The following is a 13,190-nucleotide window of genomic DNA, read 5'->3' on the forward strand; positions in this document are numbered from 1 at the left end:
TTCCAAAAATCATAATCTCCTCCGCAACGTCATTTAATCGTCAGAACATTCCTTCGTTGTGTAGAGCAAAGCAGGTACAGGGTTTTCCAACTTAAAATTCCGAAAGTAAATCGAAATAAAACACACTTAGAATTCGAGTTTCGATGAAACTTTTATTTCAAATTAAAGTTTGGTTTATGCCATTATGTGTGAAATACAACATCATTCAAATGTCCACCTAGGGCTTCCTCGCACACCTTGATCCGGAACAGGTAATTTTCGATGACTTTTCGGTACATATAGGGCGGTATCTCGGTCATAACTTCACGAATGTTGTCTTTCAAATGTTCAAGAGTTTGCGGAGAGTTGGCATAGACATGGTCTTTCGCATAACCCCACAATAAAAAGTCTAGCGAGTTCAAATCGCATTATCTGGACGGCCATCGCATGATCTGGAAAAAATCGGGTAACATGCGGCCATAGCGCTCACCATTCACAGTTACCGTCTCGCTGTCCTCATTTTCAAAAAAATACGGCCCGATGACTTCACCAGACCATAATGCGCACCAAACAGTGACTTTTGGCGGATGCAATGGCCTCTCAACAATCACGTGTGGATTTTCTGAGCCCCATATACGGAAATTTTGGGTGTTCAAATAGCCACCGAGCTCGAAATGAGCCTCATCGCTGAAGAAAATTTGATGCGAAAATTCAGCATTTTGCTGCTGTTGTTCGTTCTGAATCGAAACATTCGGGTCATCCTCCACACAGGCAGCAACAGCAGCAATATTTTCGGCCGAACGCACATTACGATGATGCACAGGTTTCACAATATCCGCTACGGATCCAGTTTGTTCGAATTTACGCACTACATGAGCGATTGTGTGCTCTGTAGGCCGTCCATGACGACCAAAATCCGTCCGTAATGCTCGAAAAATATTTGCCGGTTTTTCATCATTTTTATAGTATAATTTAACAAAATGTACACGTTGTGCGATGCTAAAACGATCCATATTGTAAAATGCCAGACATTCAACTAACGATATGACGCTTTGGTTGACAGCTATGTCAAACGGATGTCAGCGCAGGGCTGTATACTTTCGGAAGCCCGAAATGGAAAACCCTGTATATCTAAGAATTTTTGTTTATTATGTTTTATACTCGGTTTTTTTCACTCGAAAAAAAATAAAAATATAAATATTTTTGGCTTACGTGTTCCGTTTTTATTTCTGCACTTTTTGGTCAGCCTTATCTGTCATATATTCGAGGAAATATGACAGATAAGATTATATGATGAATAAAACGAACACAAACTCGTATATTGCGTGGGTAGAGCAAAAACGAACAAGAGCAGCGTTGCGTCGCTATATTTTTCAAAGTTATGAAAAAGATATATAGTTTCACTTTCATCTTAATTAAATTAATAATTTTGTATGAATGATAGGCTCTCAAATTCGATCCTAAACATTAATTACTATTTGGATCACGTAGTCCATACACGTACAAACAAAATAAGCGGACTCGCTAGCTAAGGTGGGCGCTTTAGAAGGCACACTTTTTGAAAGGCAAATTGCTTATAATGAATGTTTCCACATTCCTCGTCAGTATACGCTCGTAAGTTGGCAGCGCATGTGGAGTGGTGATGAGTTCGGTCGTTGGTTACACACGATTATCCCTAAGGTTACGACGAGTGCATGGTTCAAGGGATTGAATGTAGGTCGTGATTTCATTCGCGTGATATCTCGGCTTATGTCCAATCACTACAACCTAAACGCGCATCTCTATCGCATTGGGCTCGCAGCAAACAATCTTTGTGATTGTGGCGATGGCTACCACGACATCGAGCATGTTGTCTGGTCGTGTATCCGGTTCCATGCTGCTCGCTCTCAGCTCTCTAGAGCACTGAGAGCACAAGGCAGACAATCGGATATCCCCGTCCGGGATATCTTAGGTAGCCGGGATCCTGATCTTCTGCTTCATCTATACCTGTTCCTCAGAAACGCCGATGTCAACGTTTAATGATGTTTCCTTCGTTGTGTCCCCGTTTCATATTCCTCCTATCCGATCGATAAACTTTTACTTTGTCGCGGCAATACATACACATACTCTTTACAGATGCACGGGCCGAAGGTTGTGCAGTCCACTGATCATTCAACAAGAGCCAAAGGTTGTACCGTTCATGACAACTCTACACGAGCTGATGATTGCGCCGGCTAGTGACCATTCTATCCTGGATTCCTCGAGTCGAGAAGACGCACCACGCTAGATATGGGGTACAGACTAGGGGGGCGTTGCTGATTAATGGTCAGCTGCATCCCAATAGGAAGTATCCCGTGTCGGGCACACGTACAGAGCATCGAAGACTGCAACATCCCAATTATGAGAACACTTGTAATACTAACCTCGAGCCAACCGCGAGTAATCGGTTACATATTACTAACATAGTTGTAAGCAAACATTGTCGAAATATTGAACTCCCGGTCCCGTTAGGCTGACGCCATATGAGCCTTAATAAAATATATATTTTGGATAAAAAAAAAATATGAGAACAAAATCCAATAGTGAAAGTATAATATGTACTATTTTTTGATTTGTCGATCATCTGAATGAGATCAATGGTTCAAAAATTGATTTTTTGAAAAAAATGTTTTTGGGAAAAAAGGGGAAAATTGATTTTTTGAACCACCCTAGAATGGAAATTGGCACCCCAATGAAAAAAAAACGGGTCTTATATTTTGCGATAAGAAACAAAACTAATAATTTTCATGAAAATCTGAGATGTTGCATTAGGCCAAATGTGCTTCGAGTAAACGTGTTTCGGGTATATGACATTTATTTTAGTTTATTGTTAGGGATGAAAATCGGGGATGACAATCAAATTAATTCGCTTTGGAAAGAAAATTTTTCCAGATTTGGATCGTGACATAAGTACAAACATCAACGAGCTTAAAATGTATACTCGAACTGAGTTAAATGAATTGTTGGGAGAAAAATGTTTATAATAAGCTGTGCATCTTTATGAATCGCGTTGAAGCAACGGTGGAACGCTCGCTATTCAGTGGAATAAATTATCCCAAAAGCTATGAATTAGTAAAATCGTCTTTCCATTGTGCGTTCAGTGTGAACAAACACGACTGTTCAGTGTAAGTATCTGGGAGATGAGTTTACCAGTTTCGTAACCATAGAAGGAAGGACTGTAAAGACTGTGAAGATTTACGAAATCGAAAACGACGTCACACGCTTTTTCGAAACGAAACGGATGCTCCCTCCCAAACAATACAGATGCACGCGGTAGGAAGCGTGTCAGAAGAAAGGAGAGAAAGAAATGTGGTAACTTGTTGTGATGTGGAACCGAGGAGTTATGTGAGTTTTGCGCCGCATTCGAAACCGATCCAACCATAAAGACCATCGTAGATATGTTGCAGATTAGAGATGAAACAGTGGGTTATGCAATATTTGATCATCATTCCGGAACTGACAGCGAAAGAAGTGCATATGTAATTTCGGGGTTGCAGATTTAAAACTGGCACAGACGCGATGAGTGGAACTTTTGGTACCATTTGGGCATCCTCTATTGAATTGTCCAGAAAAGTTCATCTAATTAGAACAGCAGAGAATAACCTAATGGTCACTTTTAAAATATTTCATATGCTGCTCATATTTTCAACAAATTAAACGTTATCATTGAGCAAAAGATTTTCATTACGTAATTTCGGTGGCGTGCGACCTCCGGGTGTGTGGTCGTTTGGCAAATAGACATTGACGGGACGAAAACAATGCACTTTGAATTCGCCACTAGTTGATAGTCTTTCGCCTTTAAGTCACGTCAGAACAAACACGGCAGTCGATGTGATAAAGACAGTAATAGGGACAAAATTTACATACAATACTGACGATGGTCGCGTGCCATTGTGGCATAGAGAGAACTCATTGGAAATGGTTCGTTCGTCATTTAGATAGTTTAGTCGTTACTTGAAAATTGACAGGACTACGCTACCATTAAGGTCTAAGCATAAATATGTTAGTGGTGCAAATCATGGCGACTAATCGTTCCGTCAGGTTGTCAGCTCATCCCATGAAATGTTTTCGTATTATGCACGGAGTCGTTTGCTACAGTGATGACAGTAAAGTAAATGACAGTAACTGACAGTAATGACAATTATAACTACCCACCTCAGACAATATTTCACACGAGTATAATGTAGCCGAAGCATGCTGGACATTTAAACTCAAGTTCAAGAAAGCACTGTAAGATGAATACTTCTTATCGTGTTCAGTTAAATTAAGAAATGAAAGAAAAAGGCGATCGATCGATTAATATTTCTGTTAGGACGATTTAATCAATAAATATTATTGTGTGTATTTATGAGCATTGATACAAGAATACCACAGAATGTCCAGTTTTTCGTGTTTATGTCGAAATATCTGTCTGTCTATATTTTTTTTTACAATCCGTTCATATGAGTTTCTATAACAAAAGGTTTTCATTTGGAGTTGTGAATGAGTTAAATTTACGGATTTCTGAACAGTTACAAAAACTCAATTCAAAAGTAATCATCCTCAAAATCCTACGTCAAGTTTCCATCCGTGCCTCTAGACTCAGACATTTCTACTTTCTTCAACAGAAAATGCACTGGAATTTTAAAATTTTAAATCATTTGTATGGTAAATGATGTAAAAACATTTCACATATGTGTAATTTATCATCTAAATTTATAATAATGCCTTCAAAAAACGTTTCTTCTGAAACAGCTCACTTATTCCAACGAACAATCCTGTCTTCGAAACACTTTTTATAGCTGTATTCAGGAAATGCCTTCCATTTACCCAGCGAATCCGTTTTTATATCTTCAATGCTGTCAAAATGAGTCCTTCGAAATTTGAGGTAATTTGAGCTTCGGATATAGAAATAAGTCACTCGTGGCCATATCTGGAGAATGCGGTGCTTGTTCAATCACATTCGTGCCATCTTTGATCAATAATTCGTCCACAATGATCGATGAGCTGGGGCGTTATCGTTGTACAAAATCCAAGTGTTATCCTTCCACAAGTCTGGCCGTTTGCGTTGCATTTTCTTTCTCAAACGTCTCATAGTGCCAATGCAATACTCTTTATTGACCGTTTGGCCCTCCGGAAGGAATTCCGAATAGACAACACCACGAATATCGAAGAAAACAGTCAGCATTATCTTCGTGTTTGTTTGGTTTCGACTCGTTTGCAACGGTCCATGCTGATGATTGTTGACTCTTTTGCCTGTCATACTCGTACATTCATGTCTCGTCGCCAGTAATTTTGTGTTGGACGAACGTGGGATCAGAATTTGATCTTTCAAGAATGTCTCATCCACTTGATTGTGATGAAAATTTTGAAGAAAATTAAGCTATTTTGGTAGTAGACGTGCTGCGACACGTCCGCATTGTTGACGAAGAACAACGCGTTCATTTTATTATTTCGCTTGTTTACCATGTCGGATACTATTTTAGAATGCTTCAAACATTTAGACATTACTCTAGAATGTTTTGGTGGCACCGAATTTTTTTTTGTATAAGCAGTTGAAGTGTGTTGATTGGTGATTCATTCTTCAATCTTCATTCCATCTTAACCAACGAGAACAATACACAAGAAATTTGTTTCTATATGTGCACTGCATTGAGTATTTAACGCGAGCGCTATTCCAGTGGTCTTTTTCGCATTTTACACACACTCGGCCACATGCGATTATATATTTGTTGCACCAACACCATTAATCCACATATCTTAATTACATCAATCTATCTTTGGCAACGCATGGTAACAACAACAATTGCAATACTCACAAGTATCAAGAATCGTGCTACAAGTTGCTTAGTATTGCCCCCATGGAATCGCACCTCTGGCCATCGCTAACCTACTAGACGCAAACCAACCAATACCAAACAATCGTCCAACATAGCACGCACTGGAGGCGAATGAACTGCAAAGTTTAAAGCCTCTTAAAAGCAAAGAAACAAACAAACATAGCACGCACACCGAGCGCAAATTGATTGCAATGTCAGAGGCATCAGCAAGTGAGATGTGTGGATTTTTGGGATGACACAAATAGAAAAGCAGAACAAGTGATGTTATCAGATTGCTTTAAGTATGGAAAGAGAGAATTTGCCTTTTGCGGATATCCACTATCTATACTCTAGCGCAAATATTCTATTCTTCAAAGTAGGAAGGACCAAGGGAGAGTGGTCATAAACTGTCACTACCAAGTGACAGTTTATGACCACTCTCCCTTGATAATGCCGATGTGATTAATGTTTTTGATAATGTACTATCCAGAAAGAAGTAGACGGATTTGACAAGCACTACGCTGGACGGGGTCAGAGCCATTTCGGAAAGTAAGTGTGTCATTTTGGAAAGGATCCACTTCGAAGACAGGAAGATAAACTTTAATGAATAACAAATAACTCGTACTTTTTTGGCAGAATTTATACAGACATAAAGTTTCCTTCAGTTTGCATCTTTGCGCACTGCGCATTTTACTACAGCGCTTCTTCTGGTCGGTTCAGGAATGTTTTGGCAGTATTATTTGACAGACGTTTCTTTCACTTTATTGGTGTAAAGACATTCTCCAGATGTATTACGTGCTAGCTGAAGGCAGTCTTCAGAATGCAACTCGGTGCTGATGCGCAACAAGATTTTGTACCCAGTTGAACTCCCACTCCTTGTGCATACATGCGCTCTGGCGAATGAGCACGCTCCGAAACACGGATGAAATGCATGTCGTTAGTTTAACTAACGATGCACACAAATGGATAGTGCTCATTGTAACTAGCGTGGGCATTGCTGATTGCATACGTGCTGGCGAATAAGTTGGGAGCGATGAACGAGTGTTTTTTTTTCGTTCCAATAAGAATATTTCGATGGGTCGATTGAAGAATGATGTTTCAATTAATTGAATAGAACTGATGCTTGATAGAATATAAATAAAAATTAAATTTGGAACTTTTATGTTGGTTGCTTCGTGAAATTTCATATCAATGACCGATTATGTATTGTAAAACTTTTAGCACAACTGTAAGTGTAAAATTGTATATGGTAGCTATTGTGTTAAAATGACTTGAAATATGGAAGGTTTTTTTTCTTCCAAGGAAAGTTCATGCGATGAGCAAAATTGGAAAAATGAAGGAATATTCGAAAAAGTGATTTTACATATGCTCTACATAACATATTGGGTGCTGTTAGCCCAATTGAAATTCGCATTGAGGCATGTAGCATCGTGTCCGTGGGGTTTAAATCGAAAAGGAAATGGGTTGAATAAACACTCACACAAATAAAAAAAAATATAAATGAAATTACCTTTTCCATTACAAATATATTTTCTGTATACTAAAGTAACATTTTTTTGTGGTGAGAAAACTTGTGTTCGATGATGATAATTGTCTTATGTTACATTGATGAGCTTTTTTTTTCTTTATTTCATTCATACCTAACGCAGGAGTCATCTCGTCCAGGACCACAGAGGGCGGCTTTGGTACGTGATACGCACCATCTAATGACTCTTCATCATCCTTCTAAAATTATCACTCGGTTATGGACACTGGTGGAGTGAACAAACAAAACCTAACAACCAGACAAAACGGGACCCAAATCATTATCGAAGAGTTTAACAATGTAATTCTTCAAACATATCTAAAATCAGCATGCAGCAGATAGTCTAACGGAATCCTACGTCAACCATGCGGTCGTGTCTTGGATACAACCCTCCTGTGACTTTTTCCATCACATGTAGAAAATGTGTTACTCTTTTACATAGAATACATATTCGATGCCGAAAAGTTTATTTACGTTAATAATGATAATGATTATCTCAAAATGTTCTCTTTCCACCTGAAACCGCAAAAAATTCTTTCTAAGTACATTCGTTCATCTCGTTTAAATCTGTAATATACAAAAAACTAATATCGTAGTCCTACGTCAATCAATGCGGTCGTGTCTTGAACATCACCCTCTATATTTGTTTCCTCCAGAATATGGTTTTAATACTCAGATTCGTTATTACGGAAACATTGGGGTAAACGTTCATTGAACTGAAGCTTGATTGTGTTATTTGGCAAATGCTCGTTTGAAAATCACTAAAACTTTCTAATTCCTAAAATAAGTTTGATGGCTACAGTTGGAAACATATATTGCTTATGGATTTTTAATTCTGTTTATATAGTTTGAAATAGTTCAGCAGTAAATCATTTTTTGAAGACAACATCTTTGCTGATGGAATTGCTAAGAAAAAAAAAACAGCTCCTGGACTGTCAATGCTGACAAAACCTATTTTTTTGTTACAAATCAGATTCCCGAAAATACGTGTTACAATACATAAAACACATGGATTCTATAAATTTGAGAGTTTTAACATGTAACAATTTTTGGATTTCCATTTTACAGGAAGGTATCTCCTAAACATAAGCAGTCCTACGATGCAGGCGGATGAGACGCTCATATGGGTATCCAATGAATAAAACACACGTTTGCTTCGCGTTTGCTACCATACACTGCATGATTTTCATATGTGTTTGTGTAAGCGCTGAGCGTAAACAAATGTTTTTGAAATTTTCAAGTGTCAAGTTAGTATAGGGCCAGTTACATTTTCCGTTGTTTTAGCTCAATCAATTTGGAAAATGCCGATAGGAAAAGTGTTCACGGAGAAAAAAAAACGTCAAATCGATGCATTTCACCAAGAAAATATTGGTATCAGAGAAAGTGCTCGTCGGATTAGACGTTCCCATCAAGTAGTACTCAATTATTTGGCCAATCCTCAAGGATACGGTAAGAAGAAGAGAGCTCCACGTAAATTGAAGTTCTCTGACCGAGATAAGCGATAAATAGTTAGAACAGCTTCGAATACTTCAAAATCGCTTATGCAAATAAAGCAATCTTTGAATTAAATGTTTCCCGGGAGACAATTCGTCAAAGTGTTGGTAAAAAGTCCTTACATGAAGAAGGCTAAAAAGGATAAAGCTCCTAATCTTAGACCATCTCACATCGAAAGACGTCTGAATTTTGCAAAGGCTCACATGAACCGACAGTTGAACATGGTATGTAATGACGAAGAATGTTTTCAAAAGAATACATTTTGCCATATATCATAACGGAAGGTTCTGCAATGTCGCAATGACGGCATTTTTTAAACTTTAGCTTTGGTAGGTTATCATCAGTGTTGAAAAAAAGTTCAATTTGGATGGTCTTGATGGTTCAGCGGGTACTGGCGTGATTTTTGGAAGGAGGAGCAGTATTTTTCAACCAGGAACTTTGGTGGAGGCTCGTGCATGGTTTGGGCGAGATTCTGTGCAACCGGACAGCTCAAGATGGCTTTCATATGCTTCAGAATTCCAGCAAGACAATGACACTATTCATACTAGTAAGGAAACTAAGCAATAGTTTAAGGACCAAAAACTTGATTCATTGGCCGGCTCGCTCTCCAGGCTTGAATCTTGTTAAAAATCTTTGGGGGATCCTAGTACGCAGAATCTACGCTGAGGGAAAGCAGTACACCTCGGTTGATGAACTCAAGGATGCAATTTTGGAGACATGGGAAAATATTGAGAAATCCGTTCTGCAGAATTTGGTAAATAGTATGCCAAAACGAATTTACCAGATTATTAACCGAAATGGCAAGGTTACCAATTATTGACATGTAAATCTGCCGATTGTTTTGAATTCGTTCTTGATAATACTCATGAATTTTGAAATGGTCTTATAACAAATAGATAGTTGAAATTATCATATTTCATATCAAATATACTTTATTCTATGCATTCAACAATGTATCGAAATATCTTGTTGAAATGTTTGTGATACAACGAAATGTATTCAAGGTGATCTTACAGAAGTTGGACAGAATGTAGAGTAGAAGTTTCACATATAGTTGTTTCAATGCTTCAAAATGTTTTGATTTAATTGATGACGATGTCTTTCAGGCTATCGGTATCGGTATCAGAAGAATCTACCATAAATACTAATCGTTTCGATCAATTGCTAGCATTCTGCATAAGTGCCTTAAACGAGTCATTGTAAGATTGGTACCAAAAGAACTAAATATAGTTGCGTTGCATACGTTCGTCAGTTTCATACTAAAAACAACGTGAAAACCATTCACCTTATTTATCGATTTTGGCTCCAATTGCATTTTGTTTATTTGATCGGTACACAAAATCACCACGAGAAATCCGTTTGGGTTTTTAAGCTATAAAACAGAAAGAATTCACCAAGGTCGATATCTCAAATTAGATAACATTGTATGAAGTTATAGTACTTCCTAAAGTACTTCTCAAAGTTGTCAACGTGGAATGGTAAACTGTATTAGTCTCAAACTCTTCTCAGTGAGCCGCGCAGTTCACAACTGAATCGGAAATCGATTCCCAAATTTTGAACACATCATTGAATGCTATAGACGATATGAATACACGATTGTTACCTATGTTTTTTTTTGAAAAGTCAATCCTGTTGTGAACAGTTACCTATGTCTCATCTTTCATCTGTATCCAAATTTATATGTTTTAATTACTGCTGAGATAAATCGTTACCTTTCCTTCAAATGCTTAGCTGCTACCAATGCAGCATAACCTCCCTTAGCCTGATCTTCGGGAACATCATCAGATGAACTAAACTTCGAAAGCAAAGCTCCGGGATCGTTTGGATCAAGAATATTCCCTAAAAAAAAAAATTGACAATAATTATTAGTTTATCTCATTTCTAGTGTATTAATGCACCTTACCTCTCTTAACCATGTCTGGCTCGCGTCTGTCAAACAACTCTATCATCGCTTCCATTCCCTTCCGAGCCGCTGACTGGAGGGCATTATGCATGGCGGATTTCCGTTTGTGTTTCGATCGTTTTGTTGTGTTACTTGTAGCATTGCTGTGTTTACGTCTTTTGGGTGTTACCTTGAGTTTCATTCTCTTCGGTTGCACCTGTGCAGGTACAATCGGTCGCGGTAGGTTTGTTTCGTTGGGTTCTAACCGTTCCAGTTCCCGCACCATGGAGTTGACTTTCGAACTGTTTGTTAGTTCCGAGCTGCAGCATGGTCCAGTTGTAAGGATGACGCAGAATGTGGCGATTGATGTTGTAAAAATTATGAAACTGTGGGATTACAGAGAATAAATCAAAGTTGAAAAGGTAGAGTTGTATCTTTGGAAAATCATAATCGAGAATATGAAAAGTTAATCCGTTAGATTTTATATAAAGCTGTACATTTTTAATTAACCATTATGTTGCGTATACCACTCCATTCATGTAATCATCGATCAATGCTGAGAATTCAAAATTCTGGTACCTAGAATCTACATTTTCTCATTGGATATCCCATACAACATTATTCCGAAGAAAGGCGGCAACGCGTGATTGTGCTGCCGTTCCCATGAAGTGATGTACATAAAGCAGTAATTAGCGAAATAAAAAAACTGAAACACCATTTCCATTAGCGTAAACACCCCCGTTCGCCACCTCATTCAAGTTGTTGTTGTACACAGCTGGACTTGCAGAATTGCATTGGAGTGTGATACGAAGTGTTGGTGCAAGAAGCAACTAATTAAAACAAATAAATGTTGGATAATTGATTTTACTCAACCATTATTACCATTTGTTTGTAAACACAACGTGCGCGGTTCGCTGTAAAGCATTATTTATTACGCTTCCATAATTTTTATGATTCAAACATGAGCTTGGAGTAGACGTACTTCTGAGGGATTTCTCGTCTACTCCACGGTTCCATTTTGCCTTTCGATTCGATTTTAAGCGTTCTATTTAACGTAATGTTGAAGAATGAAACGAATGATTTGTTGAAAATTAGTGGTTTATGTCTCACTTTGCTGAGTAGAGTAGAATGAGTGAAATTTTATTATATTGCCAGCCACCGTTTTTGAAATGTAATCATTTCTTCGTTTTTTCTCATAGTACGGGATATGAAGAGGCCATTGAGGCTAAATCAGAGCTATACGACGAATGACATCAACATGATGTATTGACCGTCCAAGAAGTCGCTCGTTCTTCGCGATGTGGGGGAGCACGTGTTTTTGAGCGTATGACAAGTTATGGGGTTTCCATTGCTAGAACATCTTTCTGGACGCCGAATGTTCGTGCTATATCGAATGTATTGAGTAAAATAAAATGCCTCCTATCCAAAGAATGGATTTAAAAATTTCAAGAGGGGATAAAAAATACTCGGTCGCCAAGGGATGCCCTACACAGCATACTCCACACCATGTTATCTTTGCAGTGACAATGCGAAGTTCAGACACGGTGGGCTGTTATTGTTCTCACTACTCGTGGAGCGTAAGTGGAAAAAATATCTTAGAAACGAGCAATCTTTAAGCGGGAGAAATTAGCAGGCACAGAAGCTTATCGATGAATCGAAGAAATGAAGCCTAGTGCTCGTTCTGTTACTAATATCAGAAGCTGGCCGGATATCCGGCCAAAGTACTATCCGTTTCATCACATCAAAATCGTACATAGGATACGAAAGAGATGCAGTCAGATAAGTTACTCCTGGTTGCTGTAATTTCTGTACCACGTCCGCTCAGTAAATTGCAAAAAAAAATGTTATATCTGGGATCTCGTGTCTGCTGTTGACTGTATGATTTCTCAGTGCAAATTTCAAGAATCTTTTCTGGACATTTTCAAGCCTATGAATGCGCTCGCCACACCATCACCATCGCTGTGGATTTTCCGGCCTAGAATAGCACTCCTGATCTTGGTCACTGTCCATGTCGTAAGAGGCGACTAATCGAGCTACAACGTGAGTAAGGGCGCGGTAAAGCCCTAGTGTGATAGCGCGGGGAAAATACCGCGGCATACAACAGAGGATGGAATTCCAACGGGCATATTATGGCGGGTTTACATTAGGGAGATCTATAGCTATAGATGGATTTATTCACGTGAAAATAGGTGTAAACGGGTGAGAATAAATATGATACACTTATTCGAGGTATATATAACTTGAATAAATTCAGCATATGTAAACGCTTGTGAATTTCTCACTGGTGTGAAATCACTAAAGTTGGATGCAGTTCTACTTCAGGTGAATAAATTCACCGAAAATATGAATATATTCATTATAGAAGTTCACGCTAGTGTAAACGGTTGATGCGATTTCTATAAATCTCATCATATTTCTTCACACGAATATATCACTAGTCTAAACCCACCCTTAGGATCGATACCAGTGAGATTCTAATTACGGCATACTGGTG

At 38.4% G+C, this 13,190-nt stretch overlaps 1 protein-coding gene across 1 annotated transcript in view; it reads right to left on the reverse strand.

Moving 5' to 3' along the window:
* Window positions 1–13,190, reverse strand: part of LOC129773887 (uncharacterized) — a 62,498-nt gene that overhangs the window by 43,154 nt on the left and 6,154 nt on the right. The window contains exons 2-3 of the mRNA XM_055777549.1: window positions 10,718–11,082; window positions 10,527–10,653 (exon numbers count right to left, since the gene is read on the reverse strand). Of these exons, the coding sequence (XP_055633524.1) occupies window positions 10,527–10,653; window positions 10,718–11,082 (492 nt within the window). The remainder of the gene's footprint in view (window positions 1–10,526; window positions 10,654–10,717; window positions 11,083–13,190) is intronic.

This window comes from Toxorhynchites rutilus, chromosome 1, assembly GCF_029784135.1.
Source record: "Toxorhynchites rutilus septentrionalis strain SRP chromosome 1, ASM2978413v1, whole genome shotgun sequence".
In the NCBI taxonomy this organism is placed as follows: domain Eukaryota; kingdom Metazoa; phylum Arthropoda; class Insecta; order Diptera; family Culicidae; genus Toxorhynchites; species Toxorhynchites rutilus.